The 25290-nt window shown below is 44.8% G+C and overlaps 1 protein-coding gene across 3 annotated transcripts; it reads left to right on the top strand.

Annotated features, from left to right (window-relative positions):
• Nucleotides 1-584: 584 nt before the first annotated feature.
• SEC24C (SEC24 homolog C, COPII component) lies at nt 585-25255 on the top strand. 3 transcript variants are annotated; one of them, XM_014784853.2, is made up of 24 exons: nt 585-671; nt 2612-2811; nt 5058-5193; nt 13594-13769; nt 13982-14353; nt 14665-14801; nt 16045-16113; nt 17450-17561; nt 17790-17917; nt 19104-19242; nt 19453-19568; nt 19743-19867; nt 20011-20202; nt 20404-20497; nt 20727-20843; nt 21164-21334; nt 21847-21943; nt 22040-22185; nt 22411-22549; nt 22710-22828; nt 22927-23106; nt 23351-23542; nt 23779-23868; nt 24019-25255. In XM_014784853.2, the coding sequence occupies exons 2-24, from the start codon at nt 2640-2642 to the stop codon at nt 24157-24159; spliced, it is 3360 nt and encodes a 1119-aa protein (XP_014640339.1). In that variant the 5' UTR covers nt 585-671; nt 2612-2639; the 3' UTR covers nt 24160-25255. The 3 variants fall into 3 exon arrangements, with proteins under 3 accessions (XP_014640339.1, XP_004427027.1, XP_087288143.1); XM_004426970.3 differs by lacking the exon at nt 16045-16113; XM_087432017.1 differs by lacking the exon at nt 16045-16113 and having other exon boundaries at nt 21847-22185.
• Nucleotides 25256-25290: the final 35 nt, after the last annotated feature.

Genomic DNA, 25290 nt, shown 5'->3' with positions numbered 1-25290 from the left:
GCGTACTATGGTACCAGGCCATCTATGTGACTTTGTCGAACTCCATCCTCTCAACAAGCTACTAGAAGGGCATGTAGTATTCTCTCCATTTTACAGATGAAAGAAACTGAGGCCGAGATTTAGTTGCCCAAGCTAGCGAACTGCAGAGCCAGAACTCAAACACATGAAACTCGAAAGCAGAGTTAGTGCCCTTCACCGTCATACGTTCCGCAAATCTCATGACCGGCAAAGATCATGGGTGAGGACAAGCTCAAAGACGGAAATCAATGGGGTCAGCAGGAAGTGACTACAGGACTCTAGATCAGAGGTCACTAATGTCATAGGCGGACTGAGTGCGGGTCCCTAAATATAGTTTGACCTAGCATTCTCAATCGCATCTCAGCTGGTGGGACCATAAAGTGACCAGAATATCTGGGTGTGCGGCGGGAAGCAAAAATACCTAAGAACCTGCAAAGCCTCCCACCGAGCAGCCACGATGGGAGAGAGAAGCGGCGCACGCGCACCATCCGGGTTCCTGAGCGCGTGCTTACTGCAGACGTGGCAGGAGTGGCCCCGCCCTGGAGCGTGTGGGTGGGACTTCCGGGGGCGACGCGCCGCCCCCCCTCGGAACCGGAAGTGGAGCCTGGGATTCCTGACGTTAGAAACGAAGTCGAACCTGGATTTGGAGCCGGGTGAGGAGTGGTATCGGGAGGTTGGTGGGTAGGAAAACAGAGGAGAGGTCGAGTTTTCACTGGCCAGATCGGGGTTCGGTCTGAGAAGGAAGGGAGGAGCCCGGGGGCGGGGCCCGGGGAGAGACCTTCACCTCACGCATCTACAATCCAGGATTAGTCCTAGACCCTCTCTTCTCTCCTCTCGGCCCGGGTGCCGGCTCCCGCTTCCTGCCCTGAGCTGTTGAAGGGCGCAGGACTCTCGATCTCTATGTTTAATGGACTAGCCCTCTCTCTCATCGTGGCCTGAGAAGCTAACTTGGCTTCTCTGTCTTAATCCCAGGCGCTCCTAGCCTCCACAGCTCGACTACTTTCAGAGTTTTATAGGAAGCTTGCCCCGCCCCCTAGGTTGTCACTCTCGACTTTCAACCCAGAATGGAGTCCAGACTAGAGCCTGACTCCAGATTCTTGGGTGTGTTTGAGGGGGTTATTTCCTGGAGAAGCTCCCCCTCCCCCACACTGACTTTAGGAAGATAAAGGGGAGAGGGACATCTGTCAACCTTAGTGTTGTGACCTGTGCAGGGTTTAGAATTTGGAAGAACAGCTCCTGAGATGGCTTTGAGTTTAAAAAGTGCTAGTCCAGGGGCAGCTCAGCTTTTCTATAGTCAAGATGGCCCTTCTTAGCAAAGGGGAGAGGGCCATTGTCCCACTGCAGCAGCTGTGAGCTCTCTTGCTTCCTGGGTCCCTCCTGTCTATAGGATGGTTCGAATGGTAAGGCTGTTTAAAGTAGATGTAATCAGATAGTCCTGTTCTTGAAAGAGCCCTCAAAAGGCCCTCTAATTCTTTTTTCTGTTGCTGGGCAAGATTGTAATAATTGTCATAGTGGCCTAGATTCATGACAAGCATATAGGGAGAGCAGAAACAGGAGAGTTGGAGAAGTACACTTGGATTTGGAGTACTCACAATCCCTGTGCTTGAAGGACAATGTGAATGATCTTTTTCCATGAAATCTAGCTTTTCCACTGATCCTTGAACTGCTTCCCCTAGGTTATTGGGACAAGTTTTTGTGTCTGGCCTGCACTCAGTTCTTTTTGTCCCCCCCCCCCCAAAGCCCCAGTAGATAGTTGTATGTCATAGCTGCACATCCTTCTAGTTGCTATATGTGGGACACGGCCGCAGCATGGCCGGAGAAGTGGTGTGTCGGTGCGCGCGGGGATCCGAACCCAGGCCGCCAGCAGCGGAGCGCGCGCACCCAACCGCTAAGCCACGGGGCCGGCCCTGCACTCAGTTCTAATCTGGTACTTTGCTAGAGTTTTCAGGTGTCCTTTGCATTTAGTGATTTTAATGCTTCAATTCTAACGTCCATGCACTCTTTTGGTGGGAAGACTAGTGATGGAGTAGCATTTGGATAATTGCAGTTTAGCTAAAGAATGTTATTTCTCTTACTCTAAAATTTGTCTTTCGAGAGGGAGGGAATTTAGCTGATCTGTTTTAGTATAGCCTGAGTGATTGAAAACGACTAACACATTAGAGGGTATTCGATGTTTGTTGAATGAATGGATGCTAGAGTGAATGAATGGGAAGTGGGAACATTGTTTCGTTTACCTGTAATATCACCATAGTTTATCAGTGGCAGGACTCCTTGTGTGACTAGACACTAGAAATCATACCACTGGGGAATGGAGGCTGCTGCTCCATTCCAGTGGGCCCATCTGAAGCTGAAATTTATACCCTGTTGGCAATGACAAAGCATAGGGTTCAGAGTAACAAAATCCTTACTGTGAGGAGTCTAGCTACTGGCTGGGGCAGAAAATTACAAAGATCCTGTGGTAGTGTGGGAATGATTAGGCTGATCATGCCTGATAATGTCAGTCCTTTTTATCTCTGCTTCCTAACCTGAATAGTTGCTCTCTCTTCAGAAAGTTGATTTTGCACTAATTTCTCTCTTCTTTCTCATCTAATAGGTGAGACCAAGACGGTGATGCTCTCATAATGAACGTCAACCAGTCAGCGCCACCTGTGCCGCCATTTGGGCAGCCCCAGCCTGTCTACGCAGGATATCATCAATCCAACTATGGTGGGCAGCCAGGGTCCACAGCTCCCCCCACTCCCTATGGAGCCTACAATGGCCCAGTACCAGGCTATCAGCAAACACTTGCCCCAGGTATGTTTCCAAGTTTCTTTTGAGCTAAGGAGGGGAATCACTAGTCTTCAGGTTGGGTTGTATTGCCCTGCCTAAGCTGCCTAAAGAGTTGAGGTGACTGGGATTGAGGAACATGAATCTGGCTCTTGGTCACTGAGAGCCCTGTGGGCAGTCTGCCATTCCCTGTTTTTATATAAGATGATTGTGTTTCTGCCTTAAGACATCTAGTGGGAGCACGTCTTCTAGGCTTAATGGCAGTTCACTTCCTGTGGGTGTCACCCCGTGCAGCCTCACCTGCATTGTTCACAGCTGGATGAAAGTGTTGTGGTCACAGCTCCTCCAGGGCCTGTGACCAGGATTGTATTTCCTGTTGACCTAAAGTCTCCCTGAAATCACTTGTTTCTCATTGATAATGCCTCTCATTGGGTTGGTGGTTCTATCTATAAATGACTCTGGGACATGGGGAGCTAGTTCATAGATGAACAGTGGTGTTTGTGTGCCTGATTTTTGGTGCCTGTCATAGCTTTCTTCTGATATGATTCCTTTTCCTTTGCTTGAGTTTCCTCTGCTTCTTAGATGCTCTGTGATTTGAGGGCAACGAGAAGACTAATCTGGTGATGCCTTAGGATCAGTATTTGGCTTTTACATTACTTTTTCAAGAAAAGCAGCTGGTACTCTACAGATTATCCATAAGGGCTTTTTAGAAAATGCTTAACAGTAGATCTTTGGTTAGGCTAGCTGAGGACTTAGGATATGCCAAACACTTAATGTTTTTTAAGAGAGTAAACTGCATAAAGGGATGTAGGGGCAAAAAAGGCACCAAGGAGGCATAGGTAAGATTTGGGAAATAAATGAAGTATTACTATTTTAATTATAACTTTGAAAAAAAATTCATGGAGATTAGGTCTCAGGTCTTTGGAAGAGCCTGACTCCTGGTTGGGACTTTGGCTGGACAGAGTCCACCTCTGATCTGTCGAGTCCTGGCTTATCAAGATGGAGTTTGGCATTGTCTCAAGAGGAAGCTTTGTTATTAAGAGAAAAACCTATCTGGTTCTGTGATGGCTAGTGAGCAGGTTCAGATTAATCATGTTCCTATAGGCAGATTCTATAGTGTCTAATCTCTACTGAGGGCAGAGGAAAAGAAAAACAATTGTTTGAATAGGGGTCAGCAACATTTCCAAAGTGACGTGTCAAGTAACTAATTGCGGGCCAGCCCTGTGGCTTAGCAGGTAAGTGCGCGCGCTCCACTACTGGCGGCCCGGGTTCGGATCCCGGGCGCTCACCGATGCACCACTTGTCTGGCCATGCTGAGGCAGCATCCCACATACGGCAACTAGCAGGATGTGCAACTTAGACATACAGCTATCTACTGGGGCTTTGGGGAAAAAAAGGAGGAGGACTGGCAGTAGATGTTAGCTCAGGGCCGGTCTTCCTCAGCAAAAAGAGGAGGATTGGCATGGATGTTAGCTCAGGGCTGATCTTCCTCACACACACAAAAAAGTAACTAATTGCTTTCTTCCTGCATTTCATGTGGGAAGGATGGTTGGGGATGGTAAAGTAGCTTTGATTGCAGCTCTGATGAGTGGAAAGGATGGAGCACAGCTTTTGTGAAGACATAGGTGGCAGCACTAATGGAAGGGCAGGCCAACTGTCCTGACTGAACTATTGGGCAGAAACAAATTCTCCAACCTATAAGAACGCTTTTCTGAGTCATGTGCTATTAGGAGTGTCAATACTTAGAAGAGGATGAAAATGAAGATGGTTAGGATAAGTAGACTATATGAAGAAGAGGTTGGCAGAATAGTCTCCCCAAGAGGTGCCTTTCTTTACAACCTAGTTCAATATATTACTTGGTGATCTTCTGTGCCACCTTTCTCTTATATGCTCTAAGTTTCTGAGTTCTGGAGTAGGATCTTTCCCTTAAAAGAGTTAACTTTTTTTCTAGGGTAAGAACGTTAGACTGTCCTGGATTGAGTGAGAATGTGTGGTGATTACAGGAAGGCCCTACATTCTTGCTTCTCTGGCTATAGCTTCATTAGCTTCACCTATAGTATACCTGTGTAGGAGAATAGAGGCTCTCTGGCTGGGCGTCCGTATTTAGAATCTGCTGTAGTTGGAGTTGCATGTTGATGATGGTGTTTTCATTGCAAAGCTGTAGTATTGGGCCAGTGAAGGTCTGAGCTTTCTGATCCTTGCTTTGCATTCCTTGCTTAGGGTGGAGGAGCAAGTTATTTCCCAGTCACTTAGTTTCTGTCTTTTACCCTTAGGTGTGTCAAGAGCCCCACCTTCTTCAGGGGCACCTCCAGCCTCCAGAGCACAGGCCCCTTGTGGCCAGGCTACATATGGCCAGTTTGGCCAAGGAGATGTACAGAATGGGCCAAGCTCCACTGTTCAGATGCAGAGGTATGTACTTGTGTCAACCTAAAATTTGTCTGATTAAACTGGAAGGATTAGGAATGTATGAGGGCCTATTTCCTTTTCTTTTTCGCCTTTCCCTTAGATCCCTTATTCTCTTCCCTCCAACTTTTTGTATTTTGTTTTCATTTTTCCGGGTTACAGGTACTGCTGATGTCCACTCTGGATTACTGACCCATCTTAGTACCTGATTCTTTTGCATATTCTTTCTCTTTCCATGAACTTGAGTTTTTTCCTTGATGAGCCATATATCTTCAATAATTGCTGTGGTCCTGCTGAGCCTACCCTAAGGGAAAAACAAAAAGAAGGGACCTCAGGATTATTTATGCCTTCTCTGACTTCTTCTTTTCCTCTAAATGAGGCACTTAGTAGGACTTATTGGTTAAGTTTGGGTGTGACCACTTACGAAAAGAAAAATACTCAAAGGAAGACCACGTGAATGATGAAACATTGGGTGGTGCATGATCCAGTAAATCCCTGTCTTTGCATGGAAGTCCGTTAAAGGAGGGCAGTCATCTCTGTTGGAGTGTTGTTTATTTTTTGGTAAACAAAGTATAAAGTATAACTATGGGTAGGATATGTGGTAATGGAAGGGTCACTTTCTGACATTTTTATTGGGTGTCCAGGATATACATTTTTAGCATTGAAGGTAAGCCTGAGAAAGAGCCTGGGAAGCTCTTCTTAACCCTGTCTGTTGAAAAACTCTAAGAAGCAGTATAGGGAAGTCATTCATTCATTCATCCACTCAAAAATATTTATTTTGTGCTATTATGTGTCTGACATTGTTCTAGAGGTTGGAGATAAAGTAGTAAACAAAACAGACCAAATCTCTGCCCTCATGGAGCTTACAATCTAGTGGAGTACACCGAAGATAACAAGTAGACAAATATAAATAAGAAATAAAACAGAGTAAGGATATAGACAATGACTGGTGAGGAGGTTGGGAGCTGTTTTAAATACATTGGTCAAGGAAAGCCTCTCTAAAGTGATATTTGAAATCTCAGTGTAATGATAAGGGAGCTATCCAAAGGTCTGGGGGAAGAGTGTCTTAGATAGAGGGATCAACAAGTGCCAAAGGCTGTGATGGAGGAATTAATTTAGTGGATATGAGGAAGAGCAAGAAGGCCAGTGTGGCTGGAGCAGAGTGGAGAGTGGAGGAGATAAGGTAGAAACATAGGCAAGAGCCATATCATGTAGTGTTTTGTAAGCCATAGTAAGAAGTTTAAATTTGATTTTAGTTGCAGTGAGAAGCCATTGGAGAGTTTTAAGCTGGGGAGTAACATGTTCGCATTTATTTGTTTGTTTATGCGGTGGATCTTTTCGTTGTAATATAAAACACATACAAAAAAGCTTACAAAACAAATGTATGGGTTAGTAAATTATTATAAAGTAAACCCCCGGGCCGGCCCCATGGCTTGGCGGTTGGGTGCGCGCTCTCCGCTGCTGGCGGCCCGGGTTCGGATCCCGGGTGCATACCGATGCACCGCTTCTCCGGCCATGCTGAGGCCGCGTCCCACATGCAGCGACTGGAAGGATATGCAGCTGTGACGTACAACTGTCTACTGGGGCTTTGGGGGTAAAATAAATAAATAAATAAATAAAAAAGAAAAAAAATTAAAGTAAATCCCCTTGTAACTACAATCCAGATCAAGAAATAAAACTCTGCCATGCACCCCAAAATCCCCTTCCATGTGCCCCAGTTCAGTCATAACTCTCTTCCTTCCCCCCTTAAGTAACTATTATCCTAACTTTTATAGTAACCAGTTTCCTGTGTTTTTTGAAATAGTTTACACCCAAAGGTACATCCCTAGACACCACAGTTTAGTTTTACGTATTAAAAAAAAACAGCTTGATATGTTTTTTAAGTTTATAGGTTCCCTCTCTGTCTCTTTCTTTTTCTTACTATTTGTCTGTTGACGAACCCGAGCCAATTGACCTGAAGAGTTTCTCACAGTCTGGATTCTCCTGGTTGTATATTCATGTTACGGTTCAACATTTTCCTCTTTCCTCTGTATTTCTTGCAAATTGGCAGCTGGATCCAGGTTTGATCCCTTTGGGTAGTGTGGGGCAAGACTATAGGAGGCACATAATATCTTGTTTTCTTGCTTTTTGTGATGTTAGCAGGTGTTGATGCTTAATGCATATGTATTTTAATTTGTTGGATTTACAAAATGGTGATACTCTTTTGTTTCTTTTTCATTTATTTGTTTGAATACCATTATAGGTAGTTCTCGTCATCTGTTATTTGGTTACCAGTTGTGCAATTCATGTAGGATAAATGCTTGATTCTTTACCTTTATTTATCGGTTTACAAGGGAATGTATTGGTCCTTTGTTACCTACTGAAGGTGACCAATTTTTTTTTAATATCATTATGAATTTATTCATTTAAACATTTGATGAGTTTCAATCCACTGCAATTATCATCATTATTGAAGTTCAAAGTATTCCATCTTTGACCAATGGGAGTCTCTTCAAGTTGACTTCTGAGTCCTTTTGACATGACCCTAGTAATCTTTAGTTATAGTAAGATGCTCCAGTCTTATCATATACATTTTATGCCCCAGACAGGGAATTAGCCATTTTTCCAAGAAATCCTTTATTTTGTTGGTGAGAAATGAAGTTTTGTGACTATAATCTGGGCACTAGGAATGTTCATTGCTGCCTGATTGGTCACTTTCTAGGCCTTTTCAGTGGACATAGCTAAGAAATACATATCTACATATCTTTAGATAAAATACCTCATTAGTTTAAATTTGTACTTTCAATTCAAATTCAAGACTATAGCCTTTACTTAACCTCTGTATTATATCTGTATCTCTTTTCTCCCACATCAGGAATCTTGGTTCTTAAGGCTGTAGGGTAATGGAATTAGAATATTGGAATATGCCACAATTTCTCATTTATTTTATCTATTATACACAACAGTCTTAGTACAACAGTACTAACACTGTCACAAATGTGATTACTAAAAACATTACTTTTTAAAAATTTTACATATGCTCTGCCAATTCTCTAATTTTTTTCTTTTTTGGTGAGGAAGATTGGCCCTGAGCTAACATCTGTTGCCAATCTCCCTGTTTTTGCTTGAGGAAGATTGTCGCTGAGCTAACATGGGTGCCAGTCTTCCTCTATTTTTTGTATACGGGATGCCGCCACAGCATGGCTTGATGGAGTGGTGTGTAGGTCCGCGCCTGGGGTCTGAAGCTGCGAACCCGGGCCGCTGAAGTGGAGTGCACGAACTTAACCACTATGTCACCAGGCCAGCCCTCTAATAATTTTTTTAAAAATATTTATTTTAAAAAAGAGGTCAATTTGCTGGATTCAAGAGTAGAAGTAGGGAATCCTATTAGGAGGTTGTTGCGGTAGTTCAGATAAAAGAAGATCTTGGCTTAGTTTAGGATGGTAGTGGTAGAGGTGGTGGGAAATAGATTTGGTATACATTTTGAAGGTAGAGTCAGCAGGATTGAATGTGAGTTAAGAGAGAAAGAGGAATTCTGGATGTCTCTTAACCGGTCGGCTTAAGTGACTGGGTAAATAGTAGTGCTATTTACTGAGGTGAGGAATATTTGAGAAGGAGCAGATTTTGGGGGTGAAATGAGGGATTTTATTTTTTACATTATAGGTTTAAGAAAGCTACCAGCTATTAAGTAGAGATATTGAGTAGGCAGTTGTATATACAAATCTGCACCCGAGGAATGATGTCAGGACTGGAGATATAAATTTGGTTTAGAGATATAATTTAAAAGCCATGGAACTAAATGAAATCATTTAGAAAGTGAGTATTGAGAGTAAAGAATAGAATTGAGTACTGAGCCTCGGAGCTTACAAACATTTAAAAGGAAGTCAGGAGGAGCCATCAAAAGACAATGAGAAAGAGCAGTAGTGAGATAGGAGATTAGCCAGGAGAGTGTGGTGTCCTGAAACTAGGTGAAGAAAGCATTTCAGGAAGGCAAGAGAGTAATAAGCTATGTCATTTGCTGCTGAAAGGTAAGATGCGAACTGAGAATTGACTGTTGGGTTTGGCAAGGTTTGGCATCATTGACAAATGTAGTTTCAGTGGAGATATGAAGGCAACTGCCTAGTTGGTCAAGAGTTTCATCTGGGCAGTAGATTAATATAACCTGAAAACCCTTCTGCTATAAACATCTAGAAAGGAGAGAGGAAATAGAAACAAAAATTTTTTTTCAAGTGCATAATCAAGGTTAAAAGAAAGAAAGTGAAATTCTCAAGTGCCAGAGACCAAGTGGGAACTGAAAATCAGAGTAGTAAGTTGACACTGTAGCTGCCTATGGAGAAGGTGGGAATTATCGTCATGAGAACCTGGGGACTTAAGTTTAAGCAGATACTGGGGATGGAGGATGATCCTTGTGCTTTCCTGAGCTGAGGTTTGGAATTGAGAGCTTGTTTATGAAGTCTGGACCTGGGCTGCACCTTCAGTGAACAGGTAGCCTAGAAGAAAAAGTCTGCAGACTGGCAGAAGGAGATAATAAGGATCCCTGTTTCTCCTGGGCTACCTGTGGGTAAGTGGGAAATAAAAGGTCTTGGGACTGCAAATGGACACGAGAGATCTTTTTGTGGTGATGAAAATGTTCTAAAATTGAATTCTGGTGATGGTTGCACAACTCTATAAATTTACTAAAAATCGTTGAATTGTACACTTAAAAGGAGTGAATTTAATGGTATGGAAATTATATCTTAAAGCTTTTCAAAAAAATTTGATCTTGGGTGGCAGTTTGTCAGAGTACCTTACAGAAACAAATGTGAAACAACCACATTCCCTTAACCCAGGCCGTAAGAGATTCTCAGAGGGAAAAAAGTATTGATTAGAGTAAGTAGAGATTGTTAGAGGACAGCAGATAGTAGAATAGTACCTTGAAAGCATTAAGGGAATATGATTGTCAAGGTAGAATTATGCACCTAGTTGAGAGAGAGGGCAAATAAAGACGTTTTTAGATTAAAGACTGAGAGTTTACCATGTATAGACCCTGGCTGAGAAAACTACTAAGGGATGGACTAGAAAGAAGGATCTTTTTTTTTTTTTTTTTTGTGAGGAAGATCAGCCCTGAGCTGACATCCATGCCAAGCCTCCTCTGTTTGCTGAGGAAGACTGGCCCTGAGCTAACATCTATTGCCAATCCTCCTCCTTTGTTTTCCCTTTTTCTCCCCAAAGACCCAATAGATAGTTGTATGTCATAGTTGCACTTCCTTCTAGTTGCTGTATGTGGGACGCCATCTCAGCATGGCCGGACAAGCGGTGACTCAGTGCGCGCCCAGGATCTAAACCCCTGGCCGCCAGTAGCGGAGTGCGTGCACTTAACCACTAAGCCAGGGGGCCGGCCCCCGAAAGAGGGATCTTTAAAGAGAGAGAGAAATAGTAATTAAAGAAGTAGAGACAGAGACAGAGTATAGACCATTTCTTTTGTACTGTTTGGCTAAAAGAGTAACAAAAGCTTGAGGGGGATGTGAGGTTTTTAGGGCAATTTTGTTTGATTGGATTTTTTTAAAACAACTTCATTGAGATATAATTCACATACCATGCAGTTCACGCATTTAAAGTTTACAATTCAGTGGCTTTTAGTATATTCACAGATGTGTGCAACCATCACCGCGGTCAATTTTAGAACATTTTCATCACCTCAAGAGGAAATACCATATCCTTTAGTTAAGTAGCTACCCCTATTTGGCTATTCCTTCAATCCTACACTTCCCCAACCCTAAGCAACCACTGATCTACTTTTTGTCTATAGATTTTCCTATTCTGGACTTTCATATGAATGGGATCATATACCATGTGATATTTTGTAACTGACTCCTTTCACTTAGCATAATGTTTTCAGTGTTCATCTGTGTTGTAGCATGTATCAGTACTTCATTGCTTTTTATGGCCAAGTAATATTTCATTGTATGGATATAATACCACATTTCTGTTTATCCATTTATCTGTTGATGGACATTTGGGTTGTTTCCACTATAATTGGTTATTTTTTGAGATGTTTGTGTGTTTTTGTGCTGATGGGAATGATCAGAGAGGGAGACATTGAATGGAAAGTGTATTGGAAAGACAAGTTCCAGAAAGGGAAAAGATATTTACACATAAAGTAGACGTAAAGACATAAAAAGTCAATCCAGTTGAAAAAATAATGGACAAAAACCAGAATAGGTATTTTATAAAAGAAGAGACAGTAATCGCCAAAGAACATATTAAAAAGGTATGCAACCTCATAAGTAATGAAAAAAGTACAAATTAAAAACCACAACAAGATTCTCCTATGTATCCATCAGATTGGCAAAATTAAAAAGTCTGACAATACTAAATATTGCTGAGGATATGGAGGATATAGAGTAACAGGAACTTTTATCCACTGGTGGTCAGATGCATATTAGTACAACTACTTTGGGAAAATAATTTGGAATTATCTGTTAAAATTGAAGACACGCATACCCTATAATCCAGTAATTTCACCCACAGATATGTGCCTCAGCAAAACTCATGTATATATAAACAAGTTATATATATGAGTGTTCATAGCAACATTGTTTGTAATATCCAAAAATTAGAAAAACCCAAATATCCGTCTACGTTAAAATGCTTAAGTAAGTCATGGCATATTTATTTAGTGGAATAATATTTAGTGATGAAAGGGAATGCTAAATGCAAGCATAGATGAATTTTGTAAATGTGGTTGAACAAAAGAAGCAAAACCCAAAGAGTATGTATGATGTGATATGATGTGATTCTGTTTACAAAAGTCTAAAAAACGGACAAAACTGAGCTATATTATTTTAAAGACAAGGGAATGATTATTAGGAAGTTAGGAATTTAGGAAAGTAGTTACTGTGGGAGAAGGGAGAGGGCTGTGATGGAGGAGAGGTACACAGGGCCTTTGGGTGCTACTGTATTCTATTCTTTGACTTGGTTTTTTTGGTTACATGGGTGTTTGTATTATAATTATTAAATAGTATGTATATTTTTAATGTATTTTTTTCTCATTATAACATAATGTAATTTATGTTATATTTCACAATTAAAAAGTAAAGTACATTGGATCAGGTATGGGATCTAGTTCTAGCTTGGTCTGCCACTTACACTCTTAGTATCTTAGTTTTCTATCTGCTCTGTCTCCCTCATTATTTTGCTGTGAGAATTAAATTAAATAAAGCACTTAGAGATGCTTTATAAATTGTAAAGCTATATACGGATAAGGTGGTGGTTTATTTTTACTAGGGCATGTGATGGAATAACATTGGATAGTTGATACTATTATCCATATTAATGGATTAGTACCATGGAATATAATTATTCTGACAAAGATTTGTGAGCATCTGCCCTGGGGCTAACAGTATGTTTGGTGCTATGGAAGACAAAAAATGCAAAGCCTGACAAAGTGCTTAGGGAGGTAAGGTTCATTAGCATAATGCTCAGAAAATACTAGTTGAATGAATGAATGAAAAATGTTAAACTGCAGGACTAGTAGAAGCTGACCAAATTTAATCAAGTACCAGTTATTTAGTAGAGACAAAATAAGCAGGAAGGATAAATCAGAATTTCAATGTAACAGAGACTATTGTGAAGAATTTGATTCATTCTTGAAATCCCAGAAGGAGCTTGTTGTGTATAATAATCTGTGTTGTAGATTTTGCGGTAATATCACTGTAAAACACCAGTGCAGTTGCTAATTGGTGTACAATCATACTGGGATGGTTTTGTGTTTATATTTTAACATGCCATCTGATACCATGGGAGTGTCCACCATAGCTATCCAAGTAGCGAGGTTTTGCTAGATAGATGCAACTAGAAGGCTCCCTGGTTTATGTCCTGTTTCTCTGGTCCTTTTCTGGTAGAGTTAGCACCATCTTTCTGATTAGTACACAATGCCAAACTCAGCTGACCTGCTTCTCTGATCTTACAGATCTTTCTAACACCTTTCTCAGGATAAAGTAATAAATACTTTGGTTAAAAGTTAAACAATCAAACTGCATTTGTTTGACCCTACATTTGTTAAGCATCTGTTGTGTTAATGTTTCTGCGCACCTTCCCTTTTAACTCCTTCAGGGCGTCTGATCACAAAACTGAGGTGGTTTGTTAACAAAAGATCGAAGAGGTAATAATCTAACTAGTAGAGTAAATAATGTTTGATCTGAGGGTGCTTGGCATATGTTTGTGGAGTGAACCTAGTGGAAAACAAGATTTGCCATGAATAATCGCAGTGTAGATCATCAGGAATGTAATTTATCCACAAATATACAAAAATATGAAGCCATAAAAGAACCCAAGATGAGAGTAAGATGCTGTAAAACAATATAGCTTCCTGTATGATGTGGAGCTTCTGCCATCTTTGAAGGGTATCCCAGCCTGGTAGTCACCTCTCCTTCCTTCTTTTCACAGGATCCCTGGGTCTCAGCCGTTTGGGTCAGCCGCATTGGCCCCTGTGGTCAGCCAGCCAACTGTGTTTCCTCCCTTTGGCCCTCTCCCTTCAAGTGCACAGGTGACTGCCCAGCTGGCCGGAATGCAGATCAGTGGTGCTGTGGCCCCAGCCCCTCCCACTTCAGGGCTGGGCTATGGTGAGTAGCTGGGACCACAGGAATGTTATTGTCCCCTTCTTTTTAAAAGCATCAGGCTCTGGGGGTATACCTGAATCCCTTTTGTGTCTTGTGCCTCTGAGCCCAGCAGATGGGACATTCATTCTTGCCCCTCTTATGTGGAAAGGGAAGTGATTTGCTGAACAAGGAGGCAAAATGACTGGGGTTCTGATTCTACCTCTTCTCCTTCTCAGGCCCACCAACATCGCTGCCCTCAGCCTCAGGAAGTTTCCCTAACTCTGGTCTGTATGGCTCCTATTCTCAGGGCCAGGCTCCTCCCCTTAGCCAGACCCAGGGTCATCCTGGGGCCCAGCCTCCCCAGCGATCTGCTCTACCACAGGCCTCCAGCTACACACCCCCAGCTTCAGGGGGTCCTCGGATGCCTTCGATGACTGGTCCTCTCCTGCCTGGACAGGGTTTTGGGGGGCCCCCAGTGAGCCAGCCCAATCATGTGTCCTCACCTCCTCCTCAAGTTCTGCCCCCTGGCACCCAGATGACTGGGCCCCCAGGAGCACCACCACCTATGCACTCCTCCCAGCAGCCAGGCTATCAGCTGCAACAAAATGGTGAGTTTTTCCCAAGGTCTGTCTAGGAACCAAAGGCTTCAGCTATTAAGGTGTTTTTTTGTTTTTGCTTGCTTTTAGTATTGCTTGCTAAGTGGTGAACTAAATGGATAGCTTCAGGGAATTATTACCAGGATGTGGGGTTTATAGGACGTTCTTTTTTCTTGTAGTTCATAAACTGTGGTCTTTCTCTGAGTGGTCATTACTATATCTCATAATTCTACGTTTATAGGAGTTTAGTCATTTCCCTGAGGCCTTAAGAAGAGATAGGGAGGGGATTCTGAATTCATCAACCTGGTGCCCTTCTCTCTCAGGTTCCTTTGGACCAGCTCGGAGCCCTCAGCCCAATTATGGAAGTCCCTACCCAGGAGCACCCACTTTTGGCAGTCAGCCCGGGCCTCCTCAACCACTGCCTCCTAAGCGCCTGGACCCTGATGCCATCCCGAGCCCTGTAAGTAGATACTTATGTGGTCCTGGGGAAGGAGTTTGTGACTGCCAGATAAGTGAGTCAACCTAGATGAGATGTTTGCCTAGCATTTTCTGATTATTTTCCCTTTTCATTCCTCATCTTGTAGGTACAGAACCTAGATGTAATTTTTGACTCTTTGAACTGGAACTTGAGGCCTCAGAAGTCTTTTGGGGGTACTTTTGCTCTGTAGCTGGGCAGGAAAGGAAGGGAAGCCAAGAGTGAACAGCAGTGTCAGTAGAGTTCTGGGTTGAATGCTGCATTCTGTCACTATTGGACATGGCATGGTAACCTCTGCCCTTTTATGGAGTAGTGGTTAGGTCCAGGTGTTGTTCTTTTAGATCTAGTAGGATAGCAGTCTTCTTAATGGGTAGAGCTGATGGGAATTCTCTGGTGTTAGGCGTTACAAGAAGGAAAGCCTTACTGGGTTCTCTCTGCCCCTACTTGGACAGTGTTTCAGGAGGAAGCCTCCAGTACTTTTGTTTGCTAGGCTTCTGCTGTGTGGATGGGGAACAGTGATCTACAGTTTACAAGGGCAATAAGGGAAAGCTGCTTCTCCCAGGAAGAGGGTGAACCTCACCCTTGGAGCCATCAGAATCCTCAGGCTTTCCTTGTCATACTTGGAATAGAGGCTGGGGCTGTACTCCCAAGTGGGGGCCACTTTATAGTTCTGTCTGCAACATTTGCTATGTCAGTTATCTCACCATGCTTAGCCATTGCCATATTCCATTCTGTTCTCTTCCCTCTTCCTTTGGGGAACTACCATGGTGAGGGACCCTGTTGGCTAAGGCAGACCCAAAAGGATTAAACAGCCCCTCTTCCTTTCCCCTTCTTCAGTGAGAAAGAGAATCTGATTGGATGTGAGGGGAAACTTCTTTCAGCATAAAAATAGTCCTTAGATGGGAGGTTTGTCCTTTTGGAGGGAACATCCCTCTTCTTCCTTCTTAAGATTTCTCCCATTCAGCCCCTCCCTGTATAACCCTTACTTGCCTCCTGTTTGCACCTTTCCTTATCTTTCTACATCATAGTCTGAGCCATTAAAGCCTTTGTGTTGGGCCAGAAAGACTTGGAATTTCTGATCTAGAGGGGGCCTGACTTCAGCAGTTTGAGCTGGGCTCCAGCTGTTCATGTCTAACTCATCAGGGTTGAAAGAAGTAACATCTGCTTCTTGTTCTTTTGTCTCCCTCCCTGTATTCCCCTGCTGCCTTTATTATTAAAACACTAAAAGCAACTCAATGAGCTGCCTCCTCAGCAGAAAACCAGGCACAGAATAGACCCTGATGCCATTCCTAGTCCAGTAAGTGCAGGGGGTGGGTGTGTGTGCGCGTGTCATCTCTGTGTTAGTGCCATCCATGCATGCCTGTGACCTCATCTTCGCCTCATCCACCATGTCCATCCCTCTCCATCCTCTTCCCTTAGTCCTTCTAGACCTTTACTTTTACAAACTAGAAGGATGTGCATGCCTCAAGTTACCATGTAATGAAGAAGTATTAAGCTTTTAGCAGTGCCTTAAGTATGGGATGGTAGCAAGTCAGGCTCTAAGGGCGGGGTCAGGTGGCATGTTAAGCTTTGGTTTTAGGCCTGCTGGCTCCTCCATGTGACATATGGTGGAACAGGACAAAGCTGAGCAGAGATCCGTCCCTTTTGGGTTTGATTTGTCTGCAGCTTGTTGTGGAGAAACATTTGGGTAGGTGGCCACTAATGTACAAGTTTGGGATACTGGCATTTCTTACAGGGGAAAGGACTGCTGGTTAGAGAAAGTGTGGGCCACTTTCTCATCTGGAGAGTCTGTTTGACTCTGATATATTTCTAAGCTTCAACTCTTTCTGCTATGGGATATGGAGTCCTAGTCTCCTTTTACTTTTTCTGGTTTTACCAAACCCATGTTGAAGTAACTGACCAAAGGTCATTACCCTACACAAAGATCTGGTTACTAGCTTTGCAAAATCTTTCTTTTCCTTCACTGGGGTCTGTCAAAATGTGGGAGACTGAGGATTGGGCTATAAGGATTGGGTACTTACCCTCTTCTCCCCTATTTACACACTGATGCTTCTCCCATATTTACACACTGATGCTTACCTGAAAATAGGGCAGCATCGGCTTCCACACCTTACCTGATCATTTCTGGCTGTTTAATCCTCTCCTCACCCTGTCCCTTCTACTTTCATGGAGTGTAGAGTCATTCCAGGTAGATTCATTTTTACATGGTTACTGTTGTCTGTTTTTCTGCTCTGACTCAAATTGTGTCTTGGGGAGAAAAGGGGAGGGAAGGCTTGCCGGGGGAGGGAAGTGGAATCTGATCATGTTGGAAGGTTTGTGATTAGAGCTGGAGCTTTCCTGGAGTTGGGGGGAATAACAGGGTGATCACCATTGATTGGGGGTCAGTATGATTCATAAAGAAGCCTGTTTTCACTGTTGCCTGTCCAACATTTTGCTGCTGACTATAGAGCGGAAGATTGGCATTGTAGCATTTTATACGCTCTCCAGAAGGAAAGCAGGCCTGGTTCATGAGCTGTTCTTTGGCAAATTATTGGTTTCTGTGCTTCAGCCCCAGCCTTTCTTTCTCTTGGCTGTCTGGGACCTGGTAGCTCCTTTTCTTCTGTCACCTTACTCATTTCACTTCTTCCCTACAGATTCAGGTTATTGAGGATGACAGGAACAGCCGGGGTTCAGAGCCATTTGTTACTGGAGTACGGGGCCAGGTGCCACCCTTAGTCACCACCAGCTTCCTGGTGAAAGACCAAGGTAAGAACAGCATTAACTCCTCCCTGCAGGGCTTTTTCTCCAAGATTATCAGCTTATGGATGGGGCTTGTCAGTCTTTAATCAGAGACCAGGCCCTCATTGGTCTCTAGGGGAAAAAAGCCACAATCAGCTCTAGCATTTGTGGTGGTAATGGCATGGATCAACAATGGAGAGCTGGTGTCTGGAGGGATTCTGTGATCTGACTCAGGTTTTCTACCTCCTCCTCCAGGAAATGCAAGTCCCCGATACATCCGATGCACATCCTATAATATCCCTTGCACATCTGACATGGCTAAGCAGGCTCAGGTGCCCCTGGCAGCTGTCATCAAGCCACTGGCAAGGCTGCCCCCAGAGGAGGTGAGTCAGGGAAGACACTAGAGTATAATGAAAGAGAGGAAGGGAGGGGGGGAATAAGATATCTTCCTAGATGTGATTCTGGCAGTCACAAAGGAAGAAGTCTTGGTTGGGTGGGAGGGGAGAGTACCTTCAATAACTTTCTATCCCAGGGCCCATGGCTGAAGCGAGTGGTAGGGATGAGAGCAAAAGCCCAAGAAATTGCTGGATGGGAGCAGGGTCCATAGGGGAAACAAACAATATGAAAAGAGGCAGGGCCAACTTGTAGGGGAGGAGAGAGCTGGGTGCTGGAGGCTTGCACAGCATGGTCATCTCCAGATGATTAGAAGCACATCATTCTCTTTTTTCTTGTATGCTATCATCTCAGGTAGGTTAGGGATGTTAGGATAGCATGTAAGAAAAAAGGTAGATTAGCATCCAGTAGTCCTTCTCTTACCTGGTTTGGGCCTTGATCTGTCACCCCAATACCTGAAATCAGCATGAAAAGAGAGAGAGCTTGGCAGCTGCTCTGCCAGGCCTTGGTAGGATACCCTCATGTTCATGCCTAGCTTATTGAAGTTAGGGTGGATTTTTCTATAACTAGAAGCTCAGGGCTCACTTTACATCTTGCTTCTCTTTCTGTCTTGCTCTGTGTTTTTCTTCTTTCTCTCTTCCTGGGTCTCAGTGGGGATGGTTGGACACCTGGCTACTGGTCTTTTATCTGTAGGGTGACATCTGCCTGGGGCATCACTAGCTGTCACAGAAACCGGGGGATTGGGGAGGACAAGTGTCATAGATACTTGGTTGGGGAATGAAGCAAGAGTCAAGATCCCTAGGGCAAGAGTGAAGGGAATTGAAGATAGGGCTAGAAATTAGAATCCTAGGGAATCTTTGGCTTTCTCCTCATATGCCCATGGCAGCCCTTGGCTTGTTATAGCCAGTTTCAGAGTCTCTCTTCTCTTTCAAGAAGAGGTGAAATACTGGAGATGAGGAGTAAGGAGAGGGAACTATAGAATTTAGACTTTTAGGGACATTCCTGTGACCAGTATCCTCATCATTTGTCCTCATTCCCCTTCACTGTACTCCCTCCCAGGCAAAATATCTGAGCCATGCTCTTCTCCATCCAAGTTGTCCCTCCTCATCTATTGCCACGTGTTTCAACCCACCATAGCTTCCCTCTGTGTCTGAGCCCCTCCCCTTTGCTCCTTAGGCTTCACTGTATGTCGTCGACCATGGGGAATCTGGCCCTTTGCGCTGCAATCGCTGCAAAGCATACATGTGCCCCTTCATGCAGTTCATTGAGGGAGGGAGGCGCTTCCAGTGCTGTTTTTGCAGCTGTATCAATGATGGTATGTTCATAGAGGCTGGGATTGGGGGGAAGATGTGGATTGCATTTTCATTGTTCTCTTTCTAGTTAGATAGATGAGGATCCATAGTTTAGGAACTGGGGAAATAGGGCACATATGGGGATATGGGGCAGTGGAGTGAGCTCAGCCAGGGCCAGATTTACTAAGATTGGGAGGGGACCTTTGAGTAACACTCTGCCATACTCCTGACAGTTCCCCCCCAGTATTTTCAACATCTGGATCATACCGGCAAACGTGTGGATGCTTATGACCGTCCTGAGCTATCCCTGGGCTCTTATGAATTCTTGGCCACTGTAGATTACTGCAAGGTGAGGGGAAGGTAGCATGGGGGAGGAGCAGCGGGTAGAGGACAATGAGACAGCTAAGAATTGCTGTGATCATTTCCTTCACCCCTTTGTTGTCCCCTTTGATGATGACTTCTTGCTAGTCAACTGGCCTGCTTACCAATATCCTGCTCCCCCCAACATTTCCTTCCTTTGCAGAACAATAAATTTCCCAGTCCTCCTGCCTTCATCTTCATGATTGATGTCTCCTACAATGCCATCAGGAGTGGTCTTGTTAGGCTCCTCTGTGAGGAGCTCAAGTCACTGTTAGACTTTCTACCTAGGTGAGAGTTATGGAGCCGAGGTGCTTCCTTTGGATAATGATGGGGGTGGAAGGCCTGGGTTGACTCAGCAGATGGAGCCTGATGTCATGAAGTTGGATGGTGGAGAAGGTGGCAAGTTTGGGTAACAATGTCTCCTTCTACAGGGAGGGCAGGGCAGAAGAGTCAGCAATCCGTGTTGGCTTTGTCACCTATAATAAGGTGCTCCACTTCTACAATGTGAAGAGCTCATTGGCCCAGCCACAGATGATGGTTGTATCTGATGTGGCTGACATGTTTGTGCCACTGCTGGATGGCTTCCTGGTCAATGTCAATGAGTCTCGGGCAGTCATCACCAGGTAAGAGCCAGTTGGTGGGGTAAAGCGAGGGTGGGGTGGGTGCAACCACGGAAAGCCAGAGAGTTGAGCAGAGGGGTCAGCAAATGGACAGGGGCTGTGCTTCAAGAGTTTTCCGAGTCTGGGGGCCAGATGACTCTTCAGGGATTTGGAATCTGGAATCTGGATAGCAATTTGGTTGCCTCCCATCACCTGTCTCTTCAGCTTATTGGATCAGATTCCGGAAATGTTTGCAGACACAAGGGAGACGGAGACAGTATTTGCCCCAGTTATCCAGGCTGGAATGGAGGCTCTGAAGGTAAGGCCAGAGTCCCTGGCAACCTCCTCTGCCTCACTTTCCTCTGACCATCTTACCCCCTGGGATACAAGCCCCGTTTCTTTAGTGGTTGATGACTGTCCAGTGAGTCAGCCTGTCTGACATAGTTGGCACTGAATAAATGACGGGATGGGATGAATGACGGAAGGGATGAATGAATAATGGATGAATAAAGGAAAGAATGAACAAGCAGTCATCTCTTCTTTCCTAGGCTGCTGAGTGTGCAGGGAAGCTGTTTCTGTTCCACACCTCCCTGCCCATTGCAGAGGCCCCAGGGAAACTGAAGAACAGAGATGACAGGAAGTTGATCAACACAGACAAGGAGAAGGTGTGGGATTGGGAGATGGGGGAGGACTTTCCATTACAGAGGAAGGTGGTGACTCTTCACAATGCAATAATACTCTTAACTTTCTTGAGGGGGGCCTGGGACTAGACACTCTGCCCTTTCACATGTCACATCCGTGACTGCTCCCACACCTCTCTACCCCATCTTATCCCAAAGCCCTTGGTAGATGTTCTGCTACTATTGCAAACTTCTATAAGGTAGATCTGAAGTCTTACATGTATTTGAATGTCCTGTATTACATATATAGTTCTCAAATAGGTTGGAGCTGAGATATTTGAACATTTTCTTCTGTTCCTCCCCAGACTCTGTTCCAGCCTCAAACAGGTGCCTATCAGACCCTGGCCAAAGAGTGTGTGGCCCAAGGCTGCTGTGTAGACCTCTTCCTCTTCCCTAACCAGTACGTGGATGTGGCCACGCTCTCTGTTGTTCCCCAGCTCACTGGTGGCTCTGTCTACAAATATGCTTGCTTTCAGGTACAGCATGGGACTCTGGGTGGCAGGGAGAAGCAGGATTGGGAATGTCTGTCTACATGTGGAGTGGCTCTTTAGCTGCTGAGTCATTAATAGGAATAGTGCTGGAGGAGAAGAGTGCATAGGGTAAAGAAGAGAGCCACGAGTATAGCAGTTAGGAGAATGGGGCTTGGAATCAGTCCTGGGTTGATATTCTGGCCCTACCTCTTACTAGCTGTATGATGTAGGATAAATTACTTAATTATTCTCTTCTTTGTTCCTTCATCTAAAAAATGGGATTTTAATACTTATTAATTAGGATTTGTCATCAGGACTAAGTAATTCTATGTAAAGCACTTAATGTGGCACCTGGCACGTGATAAGTGCTTCAAAGCTTTCATTATCATTATTATCATCTTCACTGTTATTGTTATTACAATTCAGCAGGCTTGTAGAGTAGATAGAGGGGGTGCAGGGAGATTGTCTGCAGGGTGTTATGTAGCTGGTGATGTGACTCTGGGCCTGGGGCGCTGCAGGTAGAGAATGACCAGGAACGGTTCCTGAGTGACCTGCGTCGGGATGTACAGAAGGTTGTTGGCTTTGATGCTGTGATGCGGGTCCGGACAAGCACCGGTCAGTCCTGGTTGGAGAAAAGCAGGTGGGGGGTCAAATCTGGGAGCGAAGCAAGTGGCACCTGTCATACCTTTAGCCTTGTCCCTGTGGCCTCAGGTATCCGTGCTGTAGATTTCTTTGGGGCTTTCTACATGAGCAACACAACAGATGTGGAGCTGGCTGGGCTGGATGGGGACAAGACGGTGACCGTGGAGTTCAAGCATGATGATCGGCTCAATGAAGAGAGTGGAGCCCTCCTGCAGGTGGCAGGCGGAAGGCAGGGGCTGGGGAGGACGTGTCAAGTGTCATTTCACTGTATATAAATATGCTGCAGGGAAGAGGGTAAGGGGTGAGCAGAGAGGATTAGAAGAGGCTGGGGAAGGGATGGCTCATGTCTTTCCTCTAGTTTAATAATATAGCAAAGGGGCAGATTTCAGGGGGCTTTGGTGAGGGAGGGGTGTGAGTTCCCCCTTTCTCCCTTCCCCTAGTGTGCCCTGCTGTACACCAGCTGTGCAGGGCAGCGACGACTCCGCATCCACAACCTGGCTCTGAACTGCTGCACCCAGCTGGCTGATCTGTATCGAAACTGTGAGACTGACACGCTCATCAACTACATGGCCAAGTTTGGTGAGGGAGGGGCAGGGCAGGGTGGGCTTAGGGCTGAGAGAAAGGTCCAGGATAGTCACTGATTCAACATGCCTGGGTACGTGTGGTGGTGGGAAGGCACATGTGATGGAGTGGCTGACTAGTGACTGTGCTATCTTCCTTTCCCTTCCTTACCCTTCAGCATACCGAGGGGTCCTGAACAGCCCTGTGAAGACTGTTCGTGACACTCTTATTACCCAGTGTGCCCAAATCCTGGCCTGTTACAGAAAGAACTGTGCCAGCCCCTCCTCTGCAGGACAGGTGAGGCAAGCATCTTGATGGAGGAGTTGTTGGGACAAATTTTTGCATTTGGGAGGCATTTCTCATGACCATTGACTTTATTTTGATAACCCCCTCAGTTGATCCTTCCTGAGTGCATGAAGCTACTCCCAGTTTACCTCAACTGTGTGTTGAAGAGTGATGTCCTGCAGCCTGGAGCAGAAGTCACTACTGATGACCGTGCCTATGTCCGACAGCTGGTTACCTCCATGGATGTGGCTGAAACCAATGTCTTTTTTTATCCTCGGCTCCTACCGTTGGTGCGACTGAGGGCTGGAGTGTGAGATATTGTACTGAGAAAGGGACATCATAGAAGGAGGAAAGGAATGGTTAATATTATCTGTGTCTGACACTAATGAATTTGTTTTTACTTACATTATCTGATGTAGTTTTCACACTGAGAGTTACTGAGAGACTTAAGCTTTCTGAAATTTTGTTTGTATGTGTATGGGGGCTAAACATCTCTTATGGTCCTTGGTAACCTCACCCCTTTCTTTTGTCTAGACAAAGTCTCCCATTGAGAGTACCACTGAACCACCAGCAGTTCGAGCATCTGAAGAACGTCTAAGCAATGGGGATATATATTTGCTGGAGAATGGGCTCAACCTCTTCCTCTGGGTGGGAGCGAGTGTCCAACAGGGTGTGGTCCAGAGCCTCTTCAGCGTCTCCTCCTTCAGTCAGATCACCAGTGGCTTGGTGAGGGCAAGAAGTCAAGGAGAATATGGGTGTGGAAATGCACTTTGTGTGATATGATTAGGAGCCAATAAAATTAGTGTGCTAGTCCCCTTAAATATCAGGGGACAATTGGAGGGGAGGGAGGGTGCTGTCATTCTTCCCAGGCTTCCTTGTTTTAGATATTGTATAAATTTGTGCTGCCCCATCTTGACTGGACTCAGGAGTACCTTAGCATAAGGATAAATTTTGTGTTCCAGAGTGTTCTGCCAGTTCTGGATAATCCACTATCTAAGAAGGTGCGAGGCCTCATTGATAACTTAAGGGCACAGAGATCGCGGTACATGAAGGTAACACTGATCCTGAACCCTGGATTTCTTACCTTGTCAAGTCCTCACTTGGAAGCGGGGTGGGGAGTGAGTAAGTGACTGAATAATGGGATTTCAGGGCATGTTTAAGTCCTTTTGGCCCTGCCTCATGACCCTGTGTTCTGGCCATAGCTTATCGTGGTAAAACAGGAGGACAAGCTGGAGATGCTGTTCAAGCACTTCTTGGTGGAAGACAAGAGCCTGAGTGGGGGAGCATCCTATGTGGACTTTCTCTGTCATATGCACAAGGAGATTCGGCAGCTACTGAGCTAGAGAAAGTGGGTAAATGGCATAGGGTCCCAGGCCAGCTTCCAGAAAGTATCCCAGGACAGCAGAGAAATCAGGACAGTCCCATATCTTATAAGTCATGTAAGCTGACCTCAGTCTCTTTGGGGGGAGGGGGAGGTATAAGGAGACACCTTTCTGGGCTCAAGTATCCTATACTCTGTCATGTCCTGCTGATGGAAGGTGCCGCTATCCACTCACTTTACCCTCCTTTTTCTGCTAATCCTGCGTAATGAATGTAGTTTCTCAGTTCACTGTATATGATTCGGTGTTGGGGTTTGGAGGCACCCAGACCCTGGCAATATTATATGTCCCTTTGGACCAGCCTCCAAGAAGAAAGGGGCAGGCAGGAAGGAGTGGAGATCCCAGGTTTACTATGGGGGGAGGGGCTAATTCAGCTCAGTGTCATCAGCAACTTCCTATATTAGGGATAAAACATACAGGTGCACAAGAGCTGGGGTATAGACCATAGGCGGTGGAGAGAAAAGTGGTTGGTCCTTCTTGGGCCTGGAAGTCAGCAGCCAAGTCAAAGTTACTGAGAGTGGTTGATTAGCTTTCTCTCTCTGCTTCCACTGCTTTCTCTTGCAATGATTGGTGATCACTCCGTGGACAGAGGCACAATGTCAGAGATGAATGAGCCTGGGAACTGAGTTGCAAAGTATATTAATACCTGGGAGAGGTACCAGCCTCCTTTCCAGCTGGAGAGGCCCCAACACTGGATGGTTCTGTAGGGAGCTTGGTCATCAACTTGCAATACCTCACAGAGCCAGCCCACGTCCCAGTCTGAGCTCCCACTGGAAACACTGCTTCTTCAAGATGAGGGTTGTGGGGAGAGAGGCGAAGGCGGCTGGAGCTCTGGTGTCTTTTGCCAGGACACCACTCAGGCTTTGGTATTGACAGAGTGGCTGACAGTTATCTTCCAACCCGAACTGGCTGGGGCAGGACAAAGGCTAGGCTTGATGGTGGCCAGGCTTGCCTGCTCCCAGCCTGGGATGACCCTGCTCTGGACCTCTCATTTCTCTTCATTGGTTTATTTTTCAATGCATCTTTAATTTGTAAAGAAATAAAATAAATTAAGATGTAACCAGCAGCCTCATTTTTTACCCGCGACGTATCACT

Source organism: Ceratotherium simum, chromosome 6 (assembly GCF_057802395.1).
Source record: "Ceratotherium simum simum isolate JZ-2026a chromosome 6, ASM5780239v1, whole genome shotgun sequence".
Taxonomy (NCBI): Eukaryota; Metazoa; Chordata; class Mammalia; order Perissodactyla; family Rhinocerotidae; genus Ceratotherium; species Ceratotherium simum.
This window is presented reverse-complemented; position numbering and strand designations above follow the sequence as displayed.